At 50.3% G+C, this 27,835-nt stretch overlaps 5 protein-coding genes and 1 long non-coding RNA gene across 15 annotated transcripts; 4 read left to right on the top strand and 2 right to left on the bottom strand.

Annotated features, from left to right (window-relative positions):
• The first annotated feature begins 16 nt into the window (after positions 1–16).
• slc7a7 (solute carrier family 7 member 7) lies at positions 17–4,843 on the top strand. Its single transcript, XM_088374426.1, has 12 exons — positions 17–148; positions 289–425; positions 612–731; positions 889–1,507; positions 2,721–2,846; positions 2,918–3,062; positions 3,409–3,532; positions 3,610–3,713; positions 3,796–3,892; positions 3,967–4,116; positions 4,182–4,365; positions 4,551–4,843. Exons 4-12 carry the CDS (start codon positions 1,018–1,020, stop codon positions 4,622–4,624), a joined length of 1,494 nt encoding a protein of 497 aa, XP_088230552.1. The 5' UTR covers positions 17–148; positions 289–425; positions 612–731; positions 889–1,017; the 3' UTR covers positions 4,625–4,843.
• Positions 4,844–20,764, bottom strand: oxa1l (OXA1L mitochondrial inner membrane protein). 2 transcript variants are annotated; one of them, XM_088374443.1, is made up of 11 exons: positions 20,571–20,764; positions 8,668–8,802; positions 8,512–8,589; positions 8,224–8,443; positions 7,828–7,971; positions 7,660–7,745; positions 7,387–7,551; positions 7,207–7,311; positions 6,955–7,117; positions 6,505–6,585; positions 4,844–5,034 (listed from the first exon to the last, which is right to left on the bottom strand). In XM_088374443.1, the coding sequence occupies exons 2-11, from the start codon at positions 8,731–8,733 to the stop codon at positions 4,928–4,930; spliced, it is 1,215 nt and encodes a 404-aa protein (XP_088230569.1). In that variant the 5' UTR covers positions 8,734–8,802; positions 20,571–20,764; the 3' UTR covers positions 4,844–4,927. The 2 variants fall into 2 exon arrangements, with proteins under 2 accessions (XP_088230569.1, XP_088230562.1); XM_088374436.1 differs by lacking the exon at positions 20,571–20,764 and adding an exon at positions 9,384–9,543.
• On the top strand, positions 9,999–11,941 carry snapc2 (small nuclear RNA activating complex, polypeptide 2). Its single transcript, XM_088374480.1, has 6 exons — positions 9,999–10,335; positions 10,698–10,871; positions 10,938–11,064; positions 11,137–11,319; positions 11,449–11,537; positions 11,617–11,941. Exons 1-6 carry the CDS (start codon positions 10,120–10,122, stop codon positions 11,833–11,835), a joined length of 1,008 nt encoding a protein of 335 aa, XP_088230606.1. The 5' UTR covers positions 9,999–10,119; the 3' UTR covers positions 11,836–11,941.
• On the top strand, positions 12,089–22,064 carry LOC148403668 (uncharacterized). Of its 8 annotated transcripts, XM_088374062.1 has the most exons (14): positions 12,089–12,733; positions 13,567–14,654; positions 14,697–17,658; positions 17,735–17,850; positions 18,159–18,223; positions 18,303–18,354; positions 18,443–18,498; positions 18,764–18,885; positions 19,362–19,421; positions 19,494–19,668; positions 19,754–19,915; positions 20,067–20,164; positions 21,435–21,616; positions 21,699–22,064. In XM_088374062.1, the coding sequence occupies exons 1-14, from the start codon at positions 12,673–12,675 to the stop codon at positions 21,744–21,746; spliced, it is 5,247 nt and encodes a 1,748-aa protein (XP_088230188.1). In that variant the 5' UTR covers positions 12,089–12,672; the 3' UTR covers positions 21,747–22,064. The 8 variants fall into 8 exon arrangements, with proteins under 8 accessions (XP_088230188.1, XP_088230178.1, XP_088230171.1 ...); XM_088374052.1 differs by having other exon boundaries at positions 13,600–17,658; XM_088374045.1 differs by having other exon boundaries at positions 13,585–17,658.
• LOC148403667 (uncharacterized) lies at positions 21,821–26,035 on the bottom strand. The gene is made up of 3 exons (XR_015858167.1): positions 25,145–26,035; positions 23,102–23,525; positions 21,821–22,993 (listed from the first exon to the last, which is right to left on the bottom strand). It is a non-coding gene; the product is annotated as an uncharacterized LOC148403667 (long non-coding RNA).
• Positions 22,960–27,481, top strand: htra3b (HtrA serine peptidase 3b). 2 transcript variants are annotated; one of them, XM_088374414.1, is made up of 10 exons: positions 22,960–23,539; positions 24,961–25,078; positions 25,150–25,282; positions 25,354–25,443; positions 25,582–25,776; positions 25,848–25,880; positions 25,945–26,162; positions 26,243–26,341; positions 26,469–26,643; positions 27,167–27,478. In XM_088374414.1, exons 1-10 carry the CDS (start codon positions 23,128–23,130, stop codon positions 27,200–27,202), a joined length of 1,509 nt encoding a protein of 502 aa, XP_088230540.1. In that variant the 5' UTR covers positions 22,960–23,127; the 3' UTR covers positions 27,203–27,478. The 2 variants fall into 2 exon arrangements, with proteins under 2 accessions (XP_088230540.1, XP_088230532.1); XM_088374406.1 differs by having other exon boundaries at positions 26,469–27,481.
• The last annotated feature ends 354 nt before the right edge of the window (positions 27,482–27,835 follow it).

The following is a 27,835-nucleotide window of genomic DNA, read 5'->3' as shown; positions in this document are numbered from 1 at the left end:
ACACGCCCTTCCTCAGCAGAAAGCACGAGTGCATAAAAAGGCTCAAGTGCACGAGGAAGAGGAAGCAAGCAGAGGAAGAGGACACATCAGCTCAGCACATAGCAACAACACAACACTTGTTGAGCCATCTGCAAGGACACTGGACAAGGTAAGCTTTCAAAGGGATCATTTGATCACCTTCGCCTCTCTCAATCCCAACAATGAAAGTGACATCTATTTTTAGACTAGAAATGAATCCCGAGAGCCATCAATGACGGGAATTGATCTGTCTTTGTTTCTCTGATAAAGAGCCAAGGCAGAATCTAACCTTGAGTAGGTGGACTTATCAGCGCCTTCTTTGGACCTTGCTCCCACGCGTATGTGGAGAGGCCACTTTGATCGCTAGCAAAGAAAGTCCTGGGCTGCGCCTCTTCTCCTCGTGAAAGGTAACAGCTTCTCCTAAAGCAACGAACGCACCGTAAAGACAACTTCTCCTCTCCCGGGACTTTTTTTTATTCGCTCGTTTGTGATTGTTAAAAGAATGCTCGCGGGGACAAAAGAGCAAGCTTAAATCATATGTGCAGAGCCGTGTTTTTACAATGTGCTTACTTTTGCAATCTTCATCCATTCAGGGACTGGAAATGCTAAGAACGAGGACAATATTTTAGATTGCAGGGTGAAGAACAGCCTGACTCGGCATCAAGCTCCATTTGTATTTCCTGGAGCTGTTGATAATGAACTTTGGAAAACATGTGAGTAGTCAGCATGCTGACACTGTCAAAGTGTTTACGATTTGAGAGAAAAAAAAAAAAACACCGCCGGCAGCTGAAAGCTCTGAGCAAGGCCCTGTGCGGTCGGTCCCCATGCTTGACGGCATCTTTTTATGTCAACTTGGGTTTTTCTCCACAGATGGCAGGAGACCATTTGAGATAGCCAGAGACATTTCGGAGAGCCATTTAGCTTGGCCTGGTTCAGATCCTAACCAGACTGCAGAATTTAAAAAAAATAATAAAAAAGTGCGAGCCAAACACAGACAGGATGTCCTTTAGTCCGCTTCCATCAGAAGAGCCCTCCAACGGCCGCCCCCCGTCGGTCAAGGCCGAAAAATCTCAGGAGTCCATGAAGCTGAAAAAGGAGATCTCCCTTGTCAACGGCGTTTGCTTGATCGTGGGCAACATGATCGGCTCGGGCATCTTCGTGTCCCCCAAGGGCGTCCTCATCCACAGCGCTTCCTACGGCCTGTCCCTGGTGGTGTGGACGGTCGGCGGTATCTTCTCTGTCTTCGGCGCGCTGTGCTACGCTGAGCTGGGGACCACCATCACTAAATCGGGGGCTTCCTACGCGTACATTCTGGAGGCTTTCGGGGGCTTCCTAGCTTTCATCCGCCTTTGGACATCGCTGCTTATCATCGAGCCTACCAGCCAAGCCGTCATTGCCATCACCTTCTCCAACTACATGGTGCAACCCATCTTCCCCACCTGCATAGCGCCCTACGTGGCCAACCGGCTGCTGGCGGCCGCTTGCATCTGTAAGTAGACCCTCGCCCGTCCCGTTGCACAGAAGTGAAACCGCTCTGGAAGAAGGAAGTCTGCTGAGGGACTGCATGTTCCCGTTTAACAATCCTGCTACTAGTCACGCTCTTTACTCTGTTTGCCGTGGGAACGGCAAGAAGCTGTTCTTTGGTCAGCGGCTGGCTGACCTTTCGCAGTTGACAGAAAAGAGCAACGCTGACGCATTGACCAAAGTATTAAGAAACACACATGTGACATGCTCGCTAAGCAAAAACGTGCCAACGCTTGGGCAACCAGAGGCCTAGACAACCTGAGGCCCAGAAGCAAAGCCAGAACTTGTAGCGGAAGTCACTCAGATAAGCCTTCATAATGCCGTCACTTGGCAAGTGATGAGAACTTGCGCATCTTTAAAGCGTTTTTATCACATTCACACACACACGCGCGCAAAGCGATAAGGATAGCTGATTGCTTCGAGTTAAAGTCCTTACTGAGCTGAGACTCTGACCCCAACTGCTCGTCATACAAACTGGGGGAAAAAAACCCTTTGGGTCCAAGATGTTCAAATGGAACTGAGACCAACAGGGTTTTTTTTTTGTTTTATGATTGCTCCAATGCCACTTTGGTGAGATTCTCAGACCAAATCCCAAATCGGAAGCTTTGTGTGACGATCTGGCTCACTTTGGCAATGTGATACAAGACACAAAAAGCCACCTGCCAATTGTGAGTTCCAAAAAGCGATCACAAATGTGAAAACTAACGGAGCAGCTTCCCAGCAGCATGTGAGCAACCAAGTCGCGACTCCCGCCTTGTGAAATGCGATCCGAGCGCTTTCTTTCTTTTCTCTAGCAACACGCCTTAGCTTAGCTCTCAGATGACCTCGGTGTAGCGCTTGTTGTCTTTGAGCCCCCTTCCTGCCGAGTTCCGAATTATTTTGATCCGGGAGCTGTCAATATTCTGGAAGATGATCGGGGTGGTGCGGACCCTTGGTGGCCGGCGTGTTTTGGTCTTTCAGGAGGGTTGCCGAGGACAGGGAGCGAAAGGGAGGACGAGGTTTTTGAATGTATGTGCTGTACTCGGTTGTTTCCTGCGCGCTCCAGTCAGCAGCACTGTTTCCTAGCGCAGCGCAAACGTCAGCAAAGGATGGAGCTTGTTGAGAGATTTGAGGGTGTGCATGTGTGCTGTGGCAATATAACATCCCCCCCAAAAAAATGCATTTTTGTATCTCCACAGGTTTGTTAACCTTTGTCAACTGTGCCTATGTGAAATGGGGAACCAGAGTTCAAGACTTCTTCACCTACGCCAAAGTCATTGCCCTCATTGCGGTCATCATCACAGGCCTGGTCAAGATCTTCCAAGGTTCTTAGAAGATGGACGATGATTGATCGTCAGCACGATGGTCATCGAACCTAATTTTGCACTTTTGGTAGGTCATACACAGAACTTTGAGGGCCTCTTCGATGGATCGTCTCAGGATCCTGGAGACATCGCTTTGGCTCTCTACTCTGCTTTGTTCTCCTACTCCGGATGGGACACGCTCAACTTTGTCACAGAGGAGATCAAGAACCCAGAAAGGTACATGAAGAAAATCTGTCAGAGGGGTTTTACAAAAGAGACAGCTAAGAAGATGACCAATCAGGGCTGTTGTTAGAGGCAGAAACTAAAAGTCACACCGTTAGGGGAACTGTTTCTGAAGATGTATGGTAGATTTGAATTTTGGTTGTCATCCATACAAGAGAGACAATTTGACAGAATTAGAGTTGCCCGAGACAGAACCGTGGGGGACGCCAGAGGGCGATTGAAATGACCCCAAGTCAACAGAAGATGGGCCAAAAATGGCAGGTTGACGTGTGAGGTGGGGACACACACACACACACACACACACATTAAATGACCCAAGATGTGTGCTATTGCCTTGCAGAAATCTGCCACTGGCCATCGCTATTTCCATGCCCATCGTGACGGTTATCTACATTTTGACAAACGTGGCCTATTATGCCATTCTGCCCATGAACGCCATCTTGGATAGCGACGCCGTCGCTGTGGTGAGTGCGCGAGCAAAGAATCTCTGTCTGCCCAATAATCTTGGTCATCATGCTTACTATGACGTGTCCACCCGCAGACGTTTGCGGACCAAGTGTTTGGTGTGATGAACTGGACCATTCCCTTGGCAGTGGCTCTGTCCTGCTTCGGCGGACTCAACGCTTCCATCCTGGCGTCCTCTCGGTGAATACAAAGACACAGCTCATTGTCCCGCCGTCCGTTCCTGTGATCCATATTCCGTTTTGTTGTTGTGATGCGTATGAAGGCTGTTCTTCGTGGGCTCCAGAGAAGGGCACCTGCCCGACAACCTGTGTATGATCCATGTGCACCGCTACACGCCCATCCCGGCGCTGCTTTTCAACGTTGGTCACCTCCACTGCACTTTTGCCCTCCATTGTTGCATTCTTGGCTTTTCATGTTCTTCTTCTCCCCGCAGGGCATCATGGCGCTCATCTACTTGTGTGTGGAGGACGTCTTCAGGCTCATTAACTACTACAGCTTCAGCTACTGGTTCTTTGTGGGCCTTTCCATTCTGGGGCAACTGTACCTGCGCTGGAAGCAGCCAGACAGGAAAAGGCCGCTGAAGGTAGGAACCAGTTGAAAGGCCGTTTCCCAAAAGCTATCCCATCGCTAAGTGCCGTTCCCTTGCAGCTCAGCCTCGTCTATCCCATCATTTTCTGCCTGCTCAGCATCTTCCTGGTAGTGGTGCCCCTGTACAGTGACACCGTCAATTCCTTGATTGGCATCGGCATCGCACTGTCTGGTGTACCCGTTTACTTCCTCTGCTGCTACACTCCTGCCCACAAGAGGCCCGCGTGGTTACGGAGCATCATTGGTAAGCAAATATGACCGCAAACATCAAATATCAGCATACAAAAAGCATCACATAGGGGAACAGTCAGTTAAATCTTTGCTGTGTCAAGAAAAGAACAGTTTTTCCTTGTCACAACTTAACACAGATGAAAGATAACACTCCTTTCACAAATCTTTCTAACCCAGCTTCTGTTCATGTTTTTTCAGCTCAGTCCGGAGTGCTCATCCAGAAGGTGTGCTTCTCGGTTTTAACAGAAATGGACGTCGATCATGATGATTGAAAACGCACACACCAACACACACATACACAGCTCTTGTGATGAAAATGGGTTTTCGAGGAGATTTAAGTGTGGCATCACATGATGGGAGAGATTTATTTTTAAATGGACTACTTTTTTGAGATGACAATTATTATATGTTACTCCAACCACTGTTCTTCATGGTCTTTCGAACATTGAGAGTGCTGGTGGAGCTATTTATAATAAAACAATAAGAAAGGATTTGTGTCAATGCTTTTTCCATTTTAATGTAAATAGAATTCATACAGTGACAATATTTATCAATAAATATGCACACGACACACTTCATCCCATCGTGTCCTTCCACGGCCTTGTCTTGGTTGCGCTCTTTGTATCTTTGGCGGCAGGGATCTGCTGTAGAGGATTGTGGGTAAATGTTTGCCTCAGTGGACCTGAGAAAAAAAGAAAAATATTGAAATAAAAGGAAAGGGGCTGGTCAATTATGGGCAAAATAATCATCACGATTATTATGATCAATAATGTCATCACAGTTACTGATCAGAATTATTCATTATGTTATGGAAAACGTGTTTTTTTTTACTACTTTTACAACACTTACGTTGTTTTCAAATTATTGTAAAAATTGTACTAAGAATAAATGTTTAAAAGATATATAAAATCTACCCAAGAATTAACATTTTACCAGAAAATAATATATACTAAAACAAATTGCATTTAAAAAAAAAAAAAAATCAAGACAATGATGTCGACCCCTTTGGAGAATCGAGTTCCTCACCGTGATGCGTCATTTCCAGTTTTTGCTGTACTTTCTTCTCTCGACGCGACTTGCTTTCATCAGTCAATGGGGACTTCGTTTTTATACAAGCAGCTTCGTAAAGCCTTGAGCATGTGTTTGCCCACAAGTGCTTGGCTGACTATCGGTTAAAGTGCTTCAATCGACACGCAGCAGAGCCTGCATTAATATTACAGACAGTCGGGATAATTTAATGGTGGCAGCCAAAATTGTGATCCCCATGAAAATCGGACACACCGAACCTTGATTGACGTCCAGCTAGCAAAAGCTTGAGTTCCATATGACTTCAATCACACAGTGAAGGTAAGTCAATCACTTATTGTAGAAGATGTAAACTATACTGTATACATGCGCACTTCTAGAATTGGCATCAGTCCATCTTAAATCCACAAAAAAACTTTTGATTTGATGGAGCACTTTTTTTTGTCCACAGTCATTTTCATCGTTTTCATTTATGACATTTTGATACTTTTACACGTGCAAAAAGGTCATTTCACTTTGGTCAAATGAACCGCAACGGACAGGAAACACACATCATTCCAGAAACAAACACAAATGTTATTGTCGACCATGGACGTCCATTAAGTACCTTGCGTTGGTAGCTCTCGTGGCGGTGAAGAATATATACCGTGGCTAAAGCCCGAAATATTTTATGCTACTGATATAGCACCCAGTCAATGACAGTGAATGACTTTAAAAATAAGAACATTGCACTTGTGCAAGGGACATCAATAGATACTGTGCAAACAAAGAATTTTACATTTGTAAATTGTCCTTTTATAAGCAGCACACATAAGTAGCATGTTGTGAACACTTGAGTTGAGACAGAGCAATTAAATGCTCTTCCACTCGAGTGCACACTTGTTTCCATTCACGCAACAAACGAAGTCAAGACACACCAAAGTCGATTGGTAAAATGAGACAAGTAAGCGAACCACAATTCCAATACAGAATACCTTTGGTGTTTTGGGCTGAATTGAGGTCGCGAAAGATACGGCACAAGCAAGCCTACTCGACAAAAAAATTCCCTTGTTGTGTGTGTGTGTGTGTGTGTGTGTGTGTGTGTGTGTGTGTGTGTGAGAACATTTGAAGGTCTCAGGTCACTTACCTTTCGCAGCGAGGTCCAGATGATTTTTGATGCGTCTCTCTCGCTCTTCCAGCTGCTGAGCCAGCTGCGCGTTCTTCCATCCTGGAGGGCACAGAGGAAACATTTTAACAGGTCTGACATCAGAGTGGAGCACACCCTCTGGTCTTTTCTTAAAAAAGGGAACCAGCAGCCTAGTCTGCCAACCTAGACACATCATACCTGATGTTCTTGCGAAGTTGCAGATTTCAACCACTGGGAGTAAAGATAAACGTCCTTGGAAAAATACATTCCCAAGTAAAGGGCAGATACTCAACACTTATGGTACGAGCAAACTTAAACTACGCTAAAAGTAGATGACAGCAGGGAAGACCTCGACATCTGCGTCTACATCTGCATCACGACATCCCCAAAATGAGTTGTGAGTTTAGTCACGGAACCAGTTAGCATCCTACATCTCACATTTGAACCGACCTTTCTTCATGCTGGCGATGAAGCCGTCATTTTGAGGCAGCGCCGAGGCCGGGTGCTTGATCTTCTCGGGGATGGACAGCTTGTCTCGGACTAGCGGGTGTCTGAGCAACGCCACTTGAGCCAAGGAGAAGCAGTTGGAGGTGAGCCAGTAGGTGAACACGGCCTGAAGCCACAATGGAGGGAGGGGATCGCCCTTCATTTTTCGCCCGGGTGCAAAGACGAGAAAGGTGATAATGTCAATGATGACCTCACCGTGGGGAAGTTGATGGTGAGCGGGAGGATGACGAAGGGCATGATCCGGAACACGGTCTTCATGGCACGCAGGTTGGGGTTGTCCACGCCCGACTCGGCGCCCAGCTAAGCGCAACAGAGCACATGCTGACGGTTTGGATGTAACAAGAAGCCTCGAGGATACGCATCAGGGACTCGTACCTCCAGAATGAAGAACATGGTTCCCGTGACAGCCAGAGGCAGGACATAGAAGGGATCGGCCATTGTTAAATCCGGAAACCACAGCGCGCCTCCTGTCTGCATGCTCGGCACTGGCAAGTACGCCATCTGCCTTAGCGCCATGAAAAATGAGATGAAGATGGGAGCCTGGGGAGAAGGACAAACATCAGCCAGACAGACCCAAAAAAAAAAAACCAAAAAAAAAAAACACCTCCATACTGTGGAGGATACAAACCTTTCAGGACAAACACTGACCTGCACCAGAGGAACCAAGAAGCCACGGAGGGGGTTGACGTCATGCTTCTTCTGGAACAAGGTGAGGTCGGTGTACGCTTTGGCGACTGCAAAGGACCAGCGTGAAGGTCAGCGAGCGCAAACGCAAGAGGAACGAACCCGAGGGGAGCCGAGCGCCGCTGCGCTTACATTCGAACTTGTTCCCGCTGTTTTTGGCCTCCGTCATCCTGGTGTTAAGTCGGCTCATCTCGGGCATGACATTGTTGAGTTTGGCCGCCTCCCGCTGGCCCTTCACGATGACGGGAAAGACGGCCAGGCGAGCCAACACCGTCCCTGATGACACACAAACAGTCCACCTTAGATCAATCACATTCTTAACTGGCGTGTGAGTGAAGTCCTTGCTGCCCTCTACTGGTTCATGTACTTTTCAAAGGGACCTTTTTATTAAGCCCTGAAGCGGGCGAGTTTTTACTGTGCCCACATGTGTATTTCAGCGTAGTTCAATTTACTCCGTTCAATGGACATTTTCAGCCAAAGACCTTGCAGCAGTACTTCCAATGATGTGCTGTTGTTGCGGTCGCTTACCGATAACGATGGCTGCCCACCAGGGCAGCCCCACATCCATGTGCGCAAACTCCAGCAGGTTCTGGATGACACCCACCGGGGTGTGGCCAGCCAAGCCTAGGTCGATCAGACGGGCTTCCGGATCGGCAGCTCGCAGGACCTCCGCTCCATCCGCCGTCGCCTGCGTCAGCAACAGGGCAGCATTGTCTCCCGTTGCCACGGAAACAGGCCCAATCGGAACCTGGAAGCACCGACCACATGTAAGATAACACATCTACCAATTTGTCACACTTTAGATGTTCTACTGACCTGTTCGGGGATCGCTTGCTGAAGGACGCTGGTGCTGTCGGCCGCCACCACAGGGTCACCCTCACTCAGTATCTGAGTCTGGCAAAAACAAAGAACGCTGTTCAAACAGTTGAGTGGCTTCTGAGACTTCCTGAGCTCAACAGCTTGCATACAGACCTGGGAGCTGTTGTATCTCACGGCCATACAGAGCAGCAGCTTCTCATGGCGCCGCCTGCGCAGCATAGATGTGGTGCCGGCGGACCAACTGTTTGAGTCAAATGCCGTGTGCACATGAGACCTCTGGAGCCAGCGCTAGTTTGATAGGGAGACGGAGCAACAGGCAAAGTTAAGCAGGAGCTAGGTTGGTGTTTCGCAAACATTCTCCGAAAATTCATAGGGTCAAAGGTTATGTATATTGATCCCACATCTGGAAAACAAAAAAGTTTCAAATCAACAGCAACTGGTGATATTCACTTTAAAAAGTGCCCCCCCCCAAAATTCTGGTGTGACTTCTGAGTTAGAAATTGGTACAATGGTGAGAGGAGAGCGCTTAACGGTCAGGGTTTCACATGTAAACATGCTCGGTCGGATTCGAATTTGCTTAGGTCACAGACTAGTTTGTTGTAACTGACTGATTCGGAATTTCTCTCTCTTTACCGTTTGTTGAGGTTAACCGGTCTAATAATATTACAACCGGAGAAACCGCGTTCATAGTTCTCCTCAATACAGTCGTCCGTCGTGTTCGGTTGAGTAAAGTCTGCTGTCTTGATGCTCTTGTCAAAGTCACAATCCGATGTGGTGATGCTAGCTGGCTAGCCAGCTAGAATGACCCTTTCGGCCGTTTTCTAGCTCTGGGAATGAAACCTAAAGTAGGAGACGGAGGGGAAACATACGTGCTTCCAAATGTCCGACCACGTTTGCCTGCCCGCGTTCGGTCTCGCAGTATGAGTGAGGACAAAACGTCCCACGAGACAAGCCGGAGTCAGGCCATTCCTCATGGCTGCCATCTTGACACAGGAAATGATATAACTACGGAAACCCAAAAGGAAGCCGGTGGAGATTTTTTTTTATTTTTTATTACGTTAACTATTATTGAGCGACTGAATCACAAATTGACAATAAAGTTGTATATTTAGAGCATAGACCAACAGTTTAAAACGGATTTGGTTTGGTAATTGAATAGGTTTACTCATGCAAATTATCTGCAAGTTTCCCCCCAAAAATTTACCAGGCTGGAATGACGAATATTTTTTTATATTTATAATAAAGGCTCCATAATCAAGACTCCAGGGAGGCGAATTGAATTGCACGATCATAAATTATATTTGCTGAAGAAAGCGCTAGTTGGCTAGCGACATAACCTTCAACAGTCGTCTAACTCAAAAAGCTTTTCGGTCTTCTTATTTAGGCGGACACTGCTCAACAGTAGGCAATTAAACGCCATGTAAAAAGTAAAATACTGGAATATGTTCGTAATTTCAAGTGACGCTATCGGAGATGGTTGGGACGCTTTCACCGGAAATATGCGTGACGTCACGAGCAATACGGGAAGTCAGTCTGAATTGTGTTTTGCTTTTTACTATTAAACGAGTCAGATTGATTTGCAGCCTTGAGCGCAGTCGAATCAACATGAAACCGCCGCCTCGCACGCGCAAACCGGTTCGCAACCTGAACCCGGACCCCAAGCCTTGCCGAACCAAGCGAGCCTGCGCGTGGTCCAGAAAGGAGCAGCGAAGGCTGCTGGACGCCCTGAAGAGGCAGAGCTCCTCCCGCGACGGAGGCACGCTGGAGAACATCGACTATAGTCTGCTCAAGACGGATGTCCCTTCTCGCTCCGATTGCGAGGTTCGTTACTCTTCAGTCTTCCGAACAGTTGTTCTGACACAGTAGAACATGGCGTCGGGACTGTCGTGTCACCTGCACATATGAATTTATTCGTGGGTTGTTTTGCCAATTTATCCACACGTTCCCTAATCACCATGAATGACGTCATTATTTGACGCTACAATCTCCTGACAAAAATCAAACCCTTGGAACGGAATAATAATAATAATTTAAAAAAAAAAAAAAAAAAAACATTCTATGGGTGCAATGTATCATCAGCTAAATTTCCAGTGACGGTTGTTCACGCCTGTGTGTTGTGGGGCACTATATGGCCAAGTCAGCCATTCTTTACAAGTGTCTCAACACTGGTTTGGTCTTCTTAGATCCGGTCTGTGGTGGAACGCCTCCAGAACAAGGTGATCTCTGGCGCCATCCTGCAGCTGAAGACCAGAACATTGGCAAAGAAGAAGGCGATGGTGCCCATCCAGATGTGGACTCGTCTGGCCCAGGCCGTGTCTGGGAGCTTCAGCGGACCACTTTCCAAGGCTTTCGCTCAGGTGCCGTGGGCCAAATGATGCTCAAATGTGTGTACGTGTTGCTCACCAAAGTTTTCTTGCCAGAAGATGTGGACCGTGGCATCCACGGAGCCTCACACTCTCAGGAACAGCCAACTGCCCCAGCTCGATGCAGCGATGAGCAACGACAGAACCGTCTGTCTAAGTGCTGCTGTTGGACCCACGCCGGGCGAAGGTATGGACCAGGATGCAGACAGGGATTGGGAGCAAATGTCTCAACACATTTGGCTCTTTGCCTTTGTCCAAGTGCTGGTAAAAAGTCCAGCTGCTGCCAGTGCGGGTCCGACGGCCTCCCCTGCAGTCCCAGTTGAGCAGCCGAGTCTTTCGAGTCCAACCACCTCTGAGGACTTCGCGGTGGACTTTGAGAGGATTTACAATTACCTGAGTGGCCTTCACAAGTCAGAGGACGAGTGCGAGCTCACGGCCATGGGTGAGTGCAGGGCGAGTCCATTTCAATTGGTCCTTTTTTTTTTAATTTTTTTTTTTTAATTTTAGTAAACAAGTTGGCTCTGTACTTGTACTTTTACCAGTCTATTTACGCTCTTGTCATGTTCTTTAGAGAGCGCCGTGGTCTTGGACTTGGTGATGTCTCTCCCAGAAGAATTGAGTCTCCTCCCCTGCCAAAGTTTGCACAGACATCTCATCCAGGTGGAGTCACTCCTACGAGAAGACCAGCACCGAGGAGACAGACTACTGACTAATTGCAGCCCTGCTCTCCGTTCCGCAGGCCCACCAGAACTTGTCCGAAGCAAAGGACTCCGAGAAGGCGCGACAAGTTCTGACGGAGCTTCAGAAGCAGCAGCGAGGACGCGATCCAGAGCCTCAACAAAACGTCACAAATGCCGCCAAAGGGGAAACATTGTGGAGGGGCGAATCAAAGTGGATGGGACTCTGTCCCCCTCTCAACCCATTCATGATTCCAATGGAACTGCTGAGGAGAAGATAGGACTTCATATTGCTTTTAGGCACACGACATTTCCATTGGGTGTAAATTCACTCTTGTATTACTGTTGATTCTTGGCTCTAATAAAACCACTTACTCAAAGGGCCAATCTTTCCCGATGCTGCACGTCTGGTGAATGGACAAATAGTTTTAGTGATCCTTGCCAATGCATTGAATGAATGTCAAAGCAGGATCATTATCGTAATCCGTACGATGATACGCCGTGTTTTTTTTTAATCTTCCCCACAACCTATACTGCTGATGGTCAAACTGAGCTGCTCACGTGCTGGGGAACCTGTTTTTGATTATATACTACAGCAAAATTTGAACAAGGCGTGGTGAAAGACGCTGCAGCTAACTCAAAATAAGGCGTAGAGCACTTTTACTGCTTTATGACATTTGGCCATCGCCTAAGCATGATTGTGTAAACTGGCAGTCACTCATTTAACAACAAAAAGTCCAATATGACTGGAACCAATCTGACTTCCTTATTGGAGAGGGCCTCAACCAACATCTTCCGCTTGAGAAATCCGATCAGAACATTACAGCAGGCATAACGTTGCCAATGACGCATCGGAAAGCAAAGGCTTGCTTTTGTTTGTTTTTATCACTTGTCATAAAATGCCGCCAGAGTGTCCAGGTGTAAGAGGGCAGAGTGCAACGGCGTGGCGATACGGCACATTTGTTCGGCTTTATCTTCTTATCGGTGACAGAGCTTTTTCCACACTTTGATTGTGTGGGTGGAGGAAAAAGCAAGTGTTGTGAGACATCTTGCCAAAGTCCACGCAGCTCACATCTTGTGCCATTCATCAGCGTCGACCGTGATGTAAAGTAACGCTCATGGCGTCGCTCTCTATCGTGATTGTAGCTGCGCTACTTGTCGGCCTGTCTTCTGCCAATGGTAAGCTTGAGGTCATGTTTGTTCTCTGTTAATTTCTAGTTGGGCGTCCAACGCGATCAAGTAAAAGGCTGTTTAGGGCCCCAAACATTATGAAACAGACGTATGCTGTATTACATCTCGTCCTGTGGATTTTCACAATAACAGTAAAGAGGACTTGAAACCGCTCTTTTTGTTTGGGGGCGGTATACGATTAGCAATCAATTATATATATTAATATGAGCGTTCAAACCAATATTCTGCACAGTTATACCCAATCCTCTTGAACGCGATGACATTCAATACAAATCCAACAACAGAAATCATCCACATCAAAGGTGTCAAACTCAAGGCCCGCCGTATCATGTTATGTGGTCCACGAAGACAGATATTTGCATAGACTTTGTATCATTACTAAAATTACCAATTGTCTTCACTTTAAAAAAAAAAAAGCCATATTACCATTTGTCTTTTTAAAATATTTGAACAGTTTTTTACCAGTCTCTGATTTGACACCCCTGGTATACCTACATCAGTTAAAAATTGACAAAAACACGCTAAGATTGTCTTTTGGAAAATTATGTACTGCTCTTGTGTATGTTTCAAGATTAAGAAAGGAGATTCTTGCTCATTGCCAATAAAGCCTCATACTAAGTAGCTCACATTTGTAAAGCTTCCCCCATGAAGTGGCACTGCTGCATTTCCTGGTATACTGTAATACGAAGATACTGGAAGAAACAGGAAGCCTCTGTTGTGTGGCAAATGTATCAATGCTTTGTTTCATGAATGCAAAATTCAATTAATACTACTGCTCACTTCCTAAATAATATGTTGACTTCCATTTCCTCATCCTTTAGACCCCCTCAATGTCCTAGAATCTTATGTTTCAGACAGTACAGTGACACCAGAGACAAGCAATCCAGCCACAACCGAGCAGGTTCAGACCACGGGCCCAGCCAGTCCGGCCACTACCGAGCAGGTCAGGACCACGGGCCGAGCCAGTCCGGCCACTACCGAGCAGGTCCAGACCACGAGCCCAGCCAGTCCAGCCACTACCGAGCAAGTCCAGACCACGGGCCCAGCCAGTCCGGCAACAACCGAGAAGGTCCAGACCACAGGCCCAGCCAGTCCACCCACAACCGAGCAGGTCCAGACCACGGGCCCGGCCAGTCCAGCCACTACCGAGCAAGTCCAGACCACGGGCCCAGCCAGTCCGGCAACAACCGAGAAGGTCCAGACCACAGGCCCAGCCAGTCCACCCACAACCGAGCAGGTCCAGACCACGGGCCCGGCCAGTCCGGCCACTACTGAGCAAGTCCAGACCACGGGCCCAGCCAGTCCGGCCACTACCGAGCAGGTCCAGACCGTGGGCCCGGCCAGTCCGGCCACTACCGAGCAGGTCCAGACCACGGCCCCGGCCAGTCCGGCCACAACCGAGCAGGTCCCGACCACAGGCCCGGCCAGTCCGGCTACTACTGAGCAGGTCCAGACCATGGGCCCGGCCAGTCCGGCCACTACCGAGCAGGTCCAGACCACGGGCCCGGCCAGTCCGGCAACAACCGAGCAGGTCCAGACCACGGGCCCGGCCAGTCCGGCCACTACTGAGCAGGTCCAGACCACGGGCCCGGCCAGTCCGGCCACTACCGAGCAGGTGCAGACCACGGGCCCAGCCAGTCCGGCCACAACCGAGCAGGTCCAGACCACGGGCCCAGCCAGTCCGGCCACAACCGAGCAGGTCCAGACCACGGGCCCAGCCAGTCCGGCCACTACCGAGCAGGTCCGGACCACGGGCCCGGCCAGTCCGGCCACTACCGAGCAGGTGCAGACCACGGGCCAAGCCAGTCCGGCCACTACTGAGCAGGTCCAGACCACGGCCCCGAGCAGTCCGGCCACAACCGAGCAGGTCCAGACCACAGGCCCAGCCAGTCCGGCCACAACCGAGCAGGTCCAGACCACAGGTCCATCCAGTCCAGCCACTACCGAGCAGGTCCAGACCACGGGCCCGGCCAGTCCGGCCACAACCGAGCAGGTGCAGACCACGGGCCCAGCCAGTCCGGCCACTACCGAGCAGGTGCAGACCACGGGCCCGGCCAGTCCGGCCACAACCGAGCAGGTCCAGACCACGGGCCCGGCCAGTCCGGCCACAACCGAGCAGGTCCAGACCACGGGCCCGGCCAGTCCAGCAACAACCGAGCAGGTCCAGACCACGGGCCCGGCCAGTCCGGCCACAACCGAGCAGGTCCCGACCACGGGCCCGGCCAGTCCGGCCACTACTGAGCAGGTCCAGACCGTGGGCCCGGCCAGTCCGGCCACTACCGAGCAGGTGCAGACCACAGGTCCAGCCAGTCCAGCCACTACCGAGCAGGTCCAGACCACAGGCCCGGCCAGTCCAGCCACAACCCAGCAGGTCCAGACCACGGGCCCAGCCAGTCCGGCCACAACCGAGCAGGTCCAGACCACAAGCCCAGCCAGTCCGGCCACAACCGAGCAGGTCCAGACCACAGGTCCAGCCAGTCCAGCCACTACCGAGAAGGACAAGACCACGGGCTCGGCCAGTCCGGCCACTACCGAGCAGGTCCAGACCACGGGCCAAGCCAGTCCGGCCACTACTGAGCAGGTCCAGACCACGGCCCCGAGCAGTCCGGCCACAACCGAGCAGGTCCAGACCACAGGCCCAGCCAGTCCGGCCACAACCGAGCAGGTCCAGACCACGGGCCCAGCCAGTCCGGCCACTACCGAGCAGGTGCAGACCACGGGCCCAGCCAGTCCGGCCACAACCGAGCAGGTCCAGACCACGGGCCCAGCCAGTCCGGCCACTACCGAGCAGGTGCAGACCACGGGCCCGGCCAGTCTGGCCACAACTGAGCAGGTCCAGACCACGGGCCCGGCCAGTCCGGCCACAACCGAGCAGGTCCAGACCACGGGCCCGGCCAGTCCGGCCACTACCGAGCAGGTGCAGACCACGGGCCAAGCCAGTCCAGCCACTACTGAGCAGGTCCAGACCACGGCCCCGAGCAGTCCGGCCACAACCGAGCAGGTCCAGACCACGGGCCCGGCTAGTCCGGCCACTACCGAGCAGGTGCAGACCACGGGCCCGGCCAGTCCAGCCACTACCGACCAGGTCCAGACCACAGGCCCGGCCAGTCCGGCCACAACCGAGCAGGTCCAGACCACGGGCCCAGCCAGTCCGGCCACTACCGAGCAGGTCCAGACCACGGGCCCGGCCAGTCTGGCCACGACCGAGCAGGTGCAGACCACGGGCCCAGCCAGTCCGGCCACAACCGAGCAGGTCCAGACCACGGGCCCGGCCAGTCCGGCCACAACCGAGCAGGTCCCGACCTTGGGCCCGGCCAGTCCGGCTACTACTGAGCAGGTCCAGACCACGGGCCCGGCTAGTCCGGCCACTACCGAGCAGGTGCAGACCACGGGCCCAGCCAGTCCGGCCACAACCGAGCAGGTCCAGACCACGGGGCCGGCCAGTCCGGCCACAACCGAGCAGGTCCCAACCACGGGCCCGGCCAGTCCGGCTACTACTGAGCAGGTCCAGACCACGGGCCCGGCTAGTCCGGCCACTACCGAGCAGGTGCAGACCACGGGCCCGGCCAGTCCAGCCACTACCGAGCAGGTCCAGACCACAGGCCCGGCCAGTCCGGCCACAACCGAGCAGGTCCAGACCACGGGCGCAGCCAGTCCGGCCACTACTGAGCAGGTCCAGACCACGGGCCCGGCCAGTCCGGCCACGACCGAGCAGGTGCAGACCACGGGCCTAGCCAGTCCGGCCACAACCGAGCAGGTCCAGACCACGGGCCCGGCCAGTCCGGCCACAACCGAGCAGGTCCCGACCTTGGGCCCGGCCAGTCCGGCTACTACTGAGCAGGTCCAGACCACGGGCCCGGCTAGTCCGGCCACTACCGAGCAGGTGCAGACCACGGGCCCGGCCAGTCCAGCCACTACCGAGCAGGTCCAGACCACAGGCTCGGCCAGTCCGGCCACAACCGAGCAGGTCAAGACCACTGGCCCAGGCAGTCCGGCCACTACCGAGCAGGTCCAGACCACAAGCCCGGCCAGTCCGGCCACAACCGAGCAGGTCCAGACCACGGGCCCGGCCAGTCCGGCCACAACCGAGCAGGTCCCGACCACGGGCCCGGCTAGTCCGGCCACTACCGAGCAGGTGCAGACCACGGGCCCAGCCAGTCCAGCCACTACCGAGCAGGTCCAGACCACAGGCTCGGCCAGTCCGGCCACAACCGAGCAGGTCCAGACCACGGGCCCAGCCAGTCCAGCCACTACTGAGCAGGTCCAGACCACGGGCCCGGCCAGTCCGGCCACTACCGAGCAGGTGCAGACCACGGGCCCGGCCAGTCCGGCCACAACCGAGCAGGTCCAGACCACGGGCCCGGCCAGTCCGGCCACAACCGAGCAGGTCCCGACCACGGGCCCGGCCAGTCTGGCTACTACTGAGCAGGTCCAGACCACGGGCCCGGCTAGTCCGGCCACTACCGAGCAGGTGCAGACCACGGGCCCGGCCAGTCCAGCCACTACCGAGCAGGTCCAGACCACAGGCCCGGCCAGTCCGGCCACAACCGAGCAGGTCCAGACCACGGGCCCAGCCAGTCCGGCCACTACCGAGCAGGTGCAGACCACGGGCCCGGCCAGTCCGGCCACAACCGAGCAGGTCCAGACCACGGGCCCAACCAATGGGGCGACTACTGACCAGGTCGAGACCACCAACCCAGCGAGTACGGCAACACCAGACCCTTCAGCAACCAGTCCAGGATCACCATCACCAACACCTTTTGAGCCCTCATCAGATCCCACAACAGTGGCTCCAACAACATCAGAGGTCCTTCAATGCCAAAACGGAGGAATATTTGATGGAAGCAAATGCCTTTGTACCAGTGTGTTCAATGGAAAGCTTTGCCAGTTCGTGGAGGAAAGTGTGGAGTTAGGTATGCGCTAACCCGTCAACAACATGCTTGCCGTCTGCTACTATGGTTTGCCCTAATTGCGTTTTGTGTACCGTAGAGAACCTTGCGCAGTTGGTGAAAATTCAAGTGGTAATCGACCAGGAATATAATCCCAATTACGACAACTTGAGCTCGACGGAGTACTTAGTCTTTGTTAAAGACTTTAAGGATAAGGTGAACATGTTTTTTTTTTTGCTTGACATCATGATGAGATGTGCTTTGTAGTCACAATTTGACTACCCGTTCAGTTTGTAATGTTCCACAACGACTGAGTTTTGGTTAAAGTCGAGTTGATTTGCTTGTCTGAGATCGTGTTGAGAAAACATTTGCGCCAAGAGCAAAGATGCAAAAAGTTTCAAAACTTAACTGAAGAAAGTGAAGCTGCAGCAGCCAGCGCCTCAGCCAATGAACTCTAAAGATACAATTTTGTTTCAATAGTTCAATCATTTGTGATGACTGTTACTCCATTGTTACTCTTTCAGATGGAAGACTTTTACAGAAGATCTAACCTACCAAACTTTGAGAGACTAGTGGTAACCAAAGTGAGGTAATTGTGGTCCACGCAAATTGTATTCTTGTCCTGCGGTCAGGCCAATGTCTAAATCTTTGTGATTTGTTTTTCTCAGCCCGGCGGCTTTGCCAGGTTTGGTGAGACGTTCGTCTTCTGGAGTGGACCAGGTAAAGCCAATCAACCGACTTACACTTTGGATATCACATCGACCTTTGTAGATAAGAACAATACTCCATCTTATTATCTTTATTGCAGCGCAGACTAGCTGTTGATGCCATGACCGCCGGCAGAGTCACACAAAGACCACCAGGGTAATTGGACAACGGAAAAACACATGTCACACCAAACAAAAACAACTTAGTTGCCATTTTCCACTTCCCGTATGGTCATACGGACACCTACAACAATGCTACCAACGCTAAACATGACTGTACAAAAAGTCGTTAGTAACACAATTTCTTCCCACGAGATGTCATGCATTTTTCATTCCGTAGTGTCGGTAAAGAAAGCCTTCCTCAAATTCAAGACTATCGTCTAATCGTGTTGAAATGTTTTCTGCCCTGCGTTGTGTTTCAGCATCAACGTCAGCCACGATGTGGTTTTGATTATTCCAAACAACGGCGACTTTGAGAGCCAATACGAGACGCAAGTGAATGCTGTCAATGAGACTTTGGCAAATCTTGTTACGTGCACAACAGGTGGGCTGCAACACTGTGTACGAGGTACAGTCAGAGTTGACTATTCGAATTGGAGACCCCTGGGACTTGTGCTGGTTGCTGAAGATGATTGCCCCTTTAACTCACAAAGCTTCTTCACCACACCTAGCAACTACAACAAACTTCAGGGAACCAAGTCCTAGGCGACACACCCACCACAGATATCGTTAGAGGAACTCCAAAACGATTTTAGACTTTCACTCGTAAAAGCCTTTTGGGTACAAAGTGAAACAAATCAACCAGTTGGGTCACTTGGTAAGGTTTGCAGTTTACCGACGAGGACTATGATCTCTTATTCGTCCTGCACTTGCTATTCAAATGATTCTGAAGATGGTTCTGGTCTCTCCAACGTGAAAGTGTCTTCACATAAGTTCTGTTGTGAATTTATACTGGAGGAATGAAGCGGACAAATCTTGGACAAATGACGCAGTGAGACATATAAACACTTCCATTTTCAGATTGTCCCTTCAAGGTGACAACGCAACCGACTGTAACCGCAACTGAAGTGGATCCGAAAAGTAAGTATATTTCAGTCAATGGCGAGCGAGTGTGATGCAATGATCGACCCTTCCCTCGTCTTCTCCCTGTAGCCTTTTGTATGTCATACGTGAAGGATCCGGACCTGGCCCGGCACTACAGGGCCGTGACCCACAACGATACCCTGGTGTGCGTCACTCGATGCCACGCCAACTATGACCTCGACAAGCTCACCTGCTACAACGGTGGCGCGTGCAGGGTTTTCAAGGATGTCGGCGCCGTTTGCGAGTCAGTCCTGTTGGAGCCTTTCATTTGCCTTCATTGTCGACGCTCGCAGAATACTGTTCCTATAATCTCAGTTGCATGTTTTCAGATGTAAGGCTTTGGACGCCACGTGGTACTTGGGCTCTGACTGTGGGCTGCCTATCAAACGTGTGGCCTTCTACGCCGGTTTGGTGGTCACTCTGGCTTGCCTCGTGGCCACCGTGTCAGGCTTGATCGCATACGTGATCATCAACAGAAAAGAGCAAATGAGGTAAGGTGGGCCAAAACTACTACACTGGTAATATTTGTGTGTGAAATCATCAGCAATTTTCACACAATTTATTCACAAATTGCACTCCAGTTTCTGCACGTTATTTTGGACTTCAAATTGACTAAAAATTGTGTTAATTACCACCTTCCAGGAAAAAAGACGTGAAAAAGAAGCTGGTGAACAAATGGCTGAACGACGAATTTGAGTGGTCCCGATCTGATAAACTTTCGACAGGCACGTTAAATGCCGGTAAGAAAGTCATTTCCATTTTAACCTTAGCATAGCAATTCATCTCAGTGACTCCTCCTAGCTTAATGCTAACATATAACGCAACACTTAACATACGTAACAAAACACAAAAGACAGAAAATGACAACACGTAGATGTGAAGCTAATTGTAAACCTCCAAAGAATTTTCTACATACTTTTTACATGTGGAGCGCCAACTTATATAAACAGTGCACAGCAATATTCACTGTATTCCCTCTATGGCGGGAAGAACAATTAGTTGGCGACCTTCGCTGCCATGTCCTCTTAATCAATTGGGGAAACTTTTTAGCGCCACGGACCGGTTACGTATCATTAATATTTTTGCGGCCCGGCCTTTATAACAAATATAACGAACAAATATAAACCACATAAAAATAAAACTCACCTTTACGTTGAATTATTGGAAGCTTGTTTCTCAGAAATCTTCACCAATAGTGAGGTTTCTTCGCCTTAGCAATACGGTTGGCCACTAAGAACGATTCTCTCAGTGAACTCACATTTGTTGATGTGGTTGTGCTGGCTTTCAGTAATGGCTTCTATCCTTCTTCTTTACGTCTTCTTCTTTCAGAAAAATTCCAAAGGTTTGTCTTGTGCCGAAGCAGTTTTGAAGGCTTCATTGCCTCGTTAGCTAGCCTGTCGACACATATACAGAGCGGGTTTAGCGTGTCAGAGTCACCTGTTGCGATAAATCCATATTTTAAGTAGGACTCCAGAAATGTTCTTTTAAACACAGCTTTCCTTTACTTAGAAGTCGTAGCCTCTTCTTCTTCCGTCTCCTCATTGGGCTTTTTTCCCTTTCCGAAGAAACTTTCCAGACATCTATGCCTCTTGCTAATTTTTGCTAGCTTCGCGGTCTCGACCGGGGTGACGTCACGTGACCGGGACGAGCGTCAGGAGACACAGATGCGCCGACGGATGTAATTAGGAGAGACTCGCCAATTGTTTTTATTTTTCAAAATAAATTCTTACTCATTTTTTTGCTAGCTTTACGGTTCGACTGGGGGGGAACATGTCACGTGACCAGGACGAGCGTCTTGACCTGAATTAATTGATCGTCGGTGAAAAAAAAATCGTCTTTCTGTGCGGCTTGGCGGCCCGGTACCAAGTGACACGCGGACTGGTCCGCGGCCCGGTGGTTGGGGACCACTGCTCTTACTGATGCTGCGTGTCTTCCAGTTGGCACGTTGTGTCACATTGCGGTTCTAGACTGAAAGCGAAATAAAAATAACATGAGCTTGCATTTTTTCAGGACACCTGAACCCGTCGTTCCCCTACGACGCGCCACTGCGGTCGCCGCATACTCGCCAGCACACCGACTACAGACAGTCGGGCCGGTCCAGCCCGGCCGTGAGCATGTACAGGCTGGACGGAGCGGCCCGCGGGCATGACGCCTCGATTCAGCACAACGGATTCCCCCCCTCCGATCAGGTGGTCAGTCAGAGGAATTTTCCGTCCGTTTGTCTACATGTCGGTGACTGCTTGTGAGACGTTGCTGTGTTGTGCGCTCGTCTAGCAGATGAGGATCCACAGGCCGCAGATCAGGTCGTCGTGGGACGTCTGACCGCCACCGGCGTCCTTTCAATAACAAGCACCTTAACGAGCCATCGGGAGCAACAACGCTTTTCATCTTCGGGAGTTAATTTATTGGATCGCTTTTCTTATAATGTCGTGAGAAATTAATGATTGTCTTTAAATTCTATTTGCCATTCAAGTAGTAACAAAAAAAACCCATTGTGATCATTGCTTTGTACACCATTCACGTTACGCCTTCGTTGTATTTACACATCACGTGTTATTTTGTTTAAATTAACCAAACGTTCGTATGCACCAATCTATGTTTGGCATTCTTTGCTGCATTAAACACGATTGCAATTATGAATTAGTCTCCACAATAGGCCCACGCACCAATTGGACGGTCCATCGTCACACGATGGTGACAATATTGTTGTTGGCGTCTAGCAAACGGCAAGTCGACTGACTTGATGAGTCATCCGTCAAATGAATTGAAAACATGTGCTGCCACATGCTATACCAAACACAGCTCACATTCTGGAACTCTATATTTTTTTTTATAACAGCACAAACAACACTTGTGCAGAGTGAAGTCATTTTCAGTGCCGTTAAACTTCTCCCCCAGCCAAAGATATTACTGCAAAAATGTTTGCAATAGCGCACGAATGTACACATGAGCTCATTTCCATGGTTGGCTCCATGCAAGGACATGAGCGCTTTTAATCAAGGGGGTGAGGTTGACCCACATCCGGGCAAAGAAAAGCATCATCCAATAATATTACTCGGCATATTTGAGCTACGCTAGATCTGGTGACGACAAAACAACCTTCCCCAACTTGGGTGAACCTTAACTCTGAAGAAACGATTCTATTATTGAAACTAAACCTAATAGCACCGTCTGAAAATATGTCAATTAACTTTGGCTGATCGCGGATCAATATCAATATCGTGTCTTTCCTACTGTATTCCCAATCTAACCTCTCGCATTATCCAGCGAGGTTAAAGGGAAGGCATTTGGCAGTTTACTTTCCAAACCACCAGAGACAAACAAATGCAGGCTGTGGCTCAAGCTCTTCAAAAAGTCTTCCACGAGGAGCATTTCAAAGATCAAAATCCAAAGTCGGTGGCGCGTGCTGACTGCAGTCGTTCGGCCTGCTTTTTCCTTGGTGTTCAAAGTCAACCGCACACAGCACAGATGTGAAAGTGGAGACATGAAAACAGAACCTCGGTCTGGTCGCTCCTCCTCCAGGGCCGCCTCCTCCTCCTCCTCCCGAACTGCGGGATGGCAGTTTCCCGCTGCAAAGAGAGACGGGACAAAGGCGATTCCTCGACAAATCCGGAGGCAGCTCGAGGATGCATTTGGCACGAGGAAGGACACGGCCACCGCAAGCACCAGGAACTCACTTTGCACATCTTTAAGTTGAGCCAAAATGCAGATGTTGCTGTTGGTGTGGGCATTGGCGCTGCTTGGACCAAAGGCATCCCTAGGCGCAGAATGCCCGTCAAGGTGCGACGTGAGCGCCTGCCCCAGCCCCAGCTGCCCCGACGGCTACGTGCCGGACCGCTGCAACTGCTGCTTGGTGTGCGCTGCCGGCGAGGGCGAAGCGTGCGGCGGCCAGGACGCCCCGGCCTGCGGGGACGGCCTGGAGTGCCGACGCCCGGACGCCGGGCTGCGGCTGCCGTCACGGGCTTTGTGCCGCTGCAAGCTGCGCCGGGAAGTGTGCGGCAGCGACGGGAAGACGTACGCCAACGCGTGCCAGCTAAGGGCTGCCGGCAGGAGGGCGCGGCAGTGGGGGCTTCAGCCCATCAGCCAGGCCCCGCATGGAGCCTGTCACAACGCAGGTAGGACAAACGGCAAAGCACACATCACGTCACCATCGCTTGCTGGCAGGCAGAAGATCTCACGGTGCACCACTACTCAAAAATAGCACAAATAGTACAAGACACATCAGTGGAAGAGAAAGAAATCCTACTTGAGTCTTACAAATCATAATCATCTCAACTTGGCCTGTTCAGTTGAGCACTTTTCTATGAGGTCACACAAAGGTTAACTGGACTGTCTGCCATGTGGCAGGGCTTGACTGAAGGGCTTTTTCTTTTCACTTGAACCACACTTCAGTCCTCTCCGGGAGACGCACTATGACTAAAATCTTCCAGGTGTTACCAGGTGTCCTCCCTGTCGCTTTCACATCCCTGGCACATTGTAGCGATTGAGAATGGCTGCTATTTGAGAGTGGCGGTGTTTTTGAGGAGTGCTGCAACAGCTGCCTCACACATTTGTTTTGGCACATTCCACAATGACACGCCAGCCATTCTCCTGCTCACTGACTCATTCAAAGCAGCAAGAAAGCAAAGAAACCTGCAGGGAGAACTGAGGAACCTTCCCCAAAAAGACAGCAAACTAGGCTGACATCATGCCGGGCTCGCTTCCAACTTCAGTCTCAACATGGCCATGTACCTCAGATCACTTTAGCGACATGCTATTCTACGCTACATAAGATTCATTTACTTTTAGCTTTAACTTTAGTTTACTTAAGTTCCCAATTGGGAACAAGTTGGTGGCAAGCCCCTTGAATGTACTTCCACGTTTCAAACAATTCAATATATGGAAGCAAAAGAAAGATGCTGGATGATGTAGCATCCTTTTTTTTTTTTTTTTTTTTTTTTGCCGGGCGTTGTTTCAGTCTGCGGACATGGCCACAACGTTTGAGTGGCATTTTGGCTATATATATTTTTTCAAGCAATTACATTTGGAAGTATATTTTTTTTACAACACTCTCTCTTCGCTGTGGTGCGTCAAATGTACAAGTTACAGTTTTGACTTTACACAGACTTTAAAAATTGTGGATGTGAACGTTGCTCATTATAATTTTCTTCCCATCCCTGAAAATCTACACCGGCAAGATTTAGCAAGAATGAGACCTATATTTTTAGTTCACCACGCCCTTTACATATGTAACGCACCAGCGAAACTGTGTGTGTGTGTGTGTGCGGGCATGCGTGCGTGTGTGTGTGAGTACACGCCAGACAAAATAGAGAGTCAGTGATTAAAGACAAACATAAGGCCAGTCGGCCACAATTTTGAGCTGGAAGGATTTCCTGTTTCCTTAGTTGCTATCTGTGTGCGTGTGTATGTGAGTGTGTATGTGTGTGCGCTTTCCAATGACTGAAATGAGGCCAAGTGGGGATGATGTTGTCCCTGCAGCTGTTAAAAGCGTTTCGAATTCATCAGCATTGAAGGCAACTCGTTTTAACCCATCCAGGTACTCTCGTTACTGTCGGTACATCAAACGCTGTCAGCCCTCGATACAAATTCAACTTCATCGCCGACGTGGTGGAGAAGATCGCCCCAGCAGTGGTTCACATAGAACTGTTCCTCAGGTACACGCTCTACTGCGTGTGTGTGTGTATGTGTGTGTGCGCGCGCTGACGTGTGCATGTTCTGACCCAAGGCATCCCCTCTTCGGGCGCAACATCCCCCTGTCGAGCGGCTCGGGTTTCGTCATTTCCCAGCACGGGCTGATCGTCACCAACGCTCACGTGGTCTCCAGCAACTCGCCCGTGTCAGCTCGCCAACACCTGAAGGTACACAGACCAAAAAAAAAAAAAAAAATGACACATCAGCAAACGACTGACAGCTTTGTCTTTTCTTGAAGGTCCAGATGCAGAATGGCGACGTTTATGAAGCAAGTATCAGAGACATTGACAAGAAGTCAGACATTGCCACCATCAAAATTAACCCTAAGGTCAGTTGGAATTTTGTTCTCTGAAAGTTAAGGGAAACTGGTTCAAAGTTTTGCTGGCTACACACGATGAGGTGGACACGTTTGGGTTGGGGTTCGGATGCCAAGGCCCGGTCTTGAGTTTCCTGTTTCCAATCCCAGAGCGAGCTCCCCGTCCTGCTTCTGGGTCACAGCGCCGACTTGAGGCCGGGAGAGTTTGTGGTGGCCATTGGCAGCCCCTTCGCCCTGCAGAACACGGTCACCACCGGCATCGTCAGCACCGCCCAGAGGGACGGCAAAGAGCTGGGCCTCAGGGACTCAGACATGGACTACGTCCAGACGGACGCTATCATCAACGTGAGAGTCCGCCAGGGTTCGTCGGCGCCCAGGGAAAACCTCACTTGGCTTTTTTGTTTTCTCCTTCACAGTTTGGCAATTCCGGAGGGCCTCTGGTGAATTTGGTAAGACTTTCTCGAGCCACCTTGCTTTCCGAAGACAAAGCGAGCTTAGCGTCTTTTATTTGAGGACGGCGAGGTGATCGGCATCAACACCCTGAAGGTCGCTGCGGGAATCTCCTTCGCCATCCCCTCTGACAGAATCACTCGCTTTCTCAACGACTCCCTGGACAAGCACGGCAAAGGTGAGATGTTAAACGTGCCTCCGCCCCCCCGTCCGTCTCCTTCGGATGTCAGGCCGGTCAAGAAGCGCTTCATCGGCATCAGGATGCTCACCATCACGCCGGCGTGAGTGCAGCCGCTCGGCTCTCGTTTACTGCCGCCTTCGGGAATCGTTCGGTTCCCCTCAAGGCAACTCTGTCCCGCAGGCTCGTTGAGGAATTACGACAGCAGAGACCCGACTTCCCCGACGTCCCCGGTGGCGGCATCTACGTCCACGAGGTGGTTCCTCACTCCCCGGCGCAGAAGTAAGACTTCTTACAAAAGCTGGGCATGAAAATAGACCGAATGAGCCGGACAGGATTACGATTCCTGGATGTTCTCCAGTGTGAGCTTGCTGTCCTCACAAACAGAATGTGACCCTTGTGCTTCCAGAAGCGGCATCAAAGATGGCGACATCATTGTCAAGCTGAACGGTCGGGCAGTGGTGAGCACGGCTCAGCTGCAGAGGGCGCTACGGGAGGAAACGGCCCTCCTGCTGGAAGTCAGGAGGGACAACGATGACCTGCTCTTCAACATTGAACCAGACGTCATCATGCAGTACACCACAGTGAGACAAGATACACGTAGTCATACATATAATACGTAGATACAAGTCATTGGGTAAGCCTAGTTTGTGCGGCGGAAAGATCCCAGAACCACCCAAAATCCCTCGGACATCTTTCCAACACACCGAGACTTTCTGATACTATACAAAGCATTCCTGAGCGCCCGTTCCCTCTCTGTCATCGTCCAGAAATTTGAGAGGAATAGATAACATCGCTTTGAGGAAATCAGCTTGTAACCCCGCTCCCAGGCACCAAGTCAGATAATAGACTTTTGCCGACATTTCCGCTGCTTTTTGTATAGAATTATTTGGGTTTGCATTTTTTGTTTTGCGGGCCCGCTTCTTAGCCTTCTTGGTGCCCCCCCTCCGCGGAAAAAAATCCTAGCTACGCCGTACGGAAAAAAAAAAAAAACGGGGTCATATATGTATGTTACGAGGTGTTGCTGACTCACCGCCACAGGAACGCTTTGTAAACAAAACTGCCATCATTGTACTGAAGTCGCTTTCTTATCGACCTCATGGATAGGAGCAGCTTGGGGGCGATCAAGGAACCTCTTACTAGCCCGGACAGCATTGAGGAGATAAACCAACCCACTCATCTTCAGCATCAGCTGCAAAAAATGAAACAGAGACCCCAAGAGAAGCTATGCTTATATTTGCAGCTCCTTCAGATGGCCATCATCATGTTTGAAAGTTGACATGCTAACAAAAGGACGCCCCACCCTTAAAATGTATCAAATAAACATTGCTCGTTTAAAGTATCCTGCTCTAGTAGATGTTGGGCCGGTGTAGCATGATTTTTTTTTTTTTTTTTGAAGAGTCAATAAATCCATGAGTCCTCCAGTTCTTACCTTCTCCTTTTTCCTTTGACTCGCCTCACGCAACTCCTTGGCTTGATGCGTACACCTAAGAACAAACATTCCTGCAAGAACTTAAGACTCATGAAATCCACCCCATCTGCATTTCCTGCCCTGAAAATAAAGCTCAAAGGTTACAAGATGCGCCATCCTACCGTTTGCTTCTTAGCTGACGGCAGCTGGAGTAGATTCTACTTTGCGATATGGATCGGATACGTTTAACGTGCACGTACATACAAGGCGTTTCCTTTCCAGACGGCATGAACTTATTTTGACCCGCCAGGCCGGAAAAGTGACCGCAAAAAGGCTTCTGACTCACAAGGAGCGTCAACAACACT

This window comes from Syngnathus floridae, chromosome 1, assembly GCF_059516105.1.
Source record: "Syngnathus floridae isolate MCC-2025c chromosome 1, RoL_Sflo_1.0, whole genome shotgun sequence".
Classification (NCBI taxonomy): domain Eukaryota; kingdom Metazoa; phylum Chordata; class Actinopteri; order Syngnathiformes; family Syngnathidae; genus Syngnathus; species Syngnathus floridae.
The sequence above is the reverse complement of the archived record's forward strand: the minus strand, read 5'-3'. Positions and strand labels throughout refer to the sequence as shown.

Excerpts from the sequence above, each read along its gene's own strand:
- slc7a7 (XM_088374426.1), top strand. The coding sequence starts at position 1,018 with ATGTCCTTTAGTCCGCTTCCATCAGAAGAGCCCTCCAACGGCCGCCCC. Across the intron at positions 3,063-3,408 it reads GAGATCAAGAACCCAGAAAG|AAATCTGCCACTGGCCATCG; the intron begins GTACATGAAGAA and ends ATTGCCTTGCAG. Across the intron at positions 4,117-4,181 it reads ACAGGAAAAGGCCGCTGAAG|CTCAGCCTCGTCTATCCCAT; the intron begins GTAGGAACCAGT and ends GTTCCCTTGCAG.
- oxa1l (XM_088374436.1), bottom strand. The coding sequence starts at position 9,497 with ATGGCAGCCATGAGGAATGGCCTGACTCCGGCTTGTCTCGTGGGACGT. Across the intron at positions 7,746-7,827 it reads CAGCGGGAACAAGTTCGAAT|TCGCCAAAGCGTACACCGAC; the intron begins GTAAGCGCAGCG and ends GGTCCTTTGCAG. Across the intron at positions 7,312-7,386 it reads CCATGTTCTTCATTCTGGAG|CTGGGCGCCGAGTCGGGCGT; the intron begins GTACGAGTCCCT and ends TGTTGCGCTTAG.
- snapc2 (XM_088374480.1), top strand. The coding sequence starts at position 10,120 with ATGAAACCGCCGCCTCGCACGCGCAAACCGGTTCGCAACCTGAACCCG. Across the intron at positions 11,065-11,136 it reads TGGACCCACGCCGGGCGAAG|TGCTGGTAAAAAGTCCAGCT; the intron begins GTATGGACCAGG and ends CCTTTGTCCAAG. Across the intron at positions 11,538-11,616 it reads TGCACAGACATCTCATCCAG|GCCCACCAGAACTTGTCCGA; the intron begins GTGGAGTCACTC and ends TCCGTTCCGCAG.
- LOC148403668 (XM_088374009.1), top strand. The coding sequence starts at position 12,673 with ATGGCGTCGCTCTCTATCGTGATTGTAGCTGCGCTACTTGTCGGCCTG. Across the intron at positions 19,916-20,066 it reads AACAGAAAAGAGCAAATGAG|GAAAAAAGACGTGAAAAAGA; the intron begins GTAAGGTGGGCC and ends ACCACCTTCCAG. Across the intron at positions 21,617-21,698 it reads TCCCCCCCTCCGATCAGGTG|CAGATGAGGATCCACAGGCC; the intron begins GTCAGTCAGAGG and ends GCGCTCGTCTAG.
- htra3b (XM_088374406.1), top strand. The coding sequence starts at position 23,128 with ATGCAGATGTTGCTGTTGGTGTGGGCATTGGCGCTGCTTGGACCAAAG. Across the intron at positions 25,079-25,149 it reads CACATAGAACTGTTCCTCAG|GCATCCCCTCTTCGGGCGCA; the intron begins GTACACGCTCTA and ends TTCTGACCCAAG. Across the intron at positions 25,777-25,847 it reads AGACGGACGCTATCATCAAC|TTTGGCAATTCCGGAGGGCC; the intron begins GTGAGAGTCCGC and ends TCTCCTTCACAG.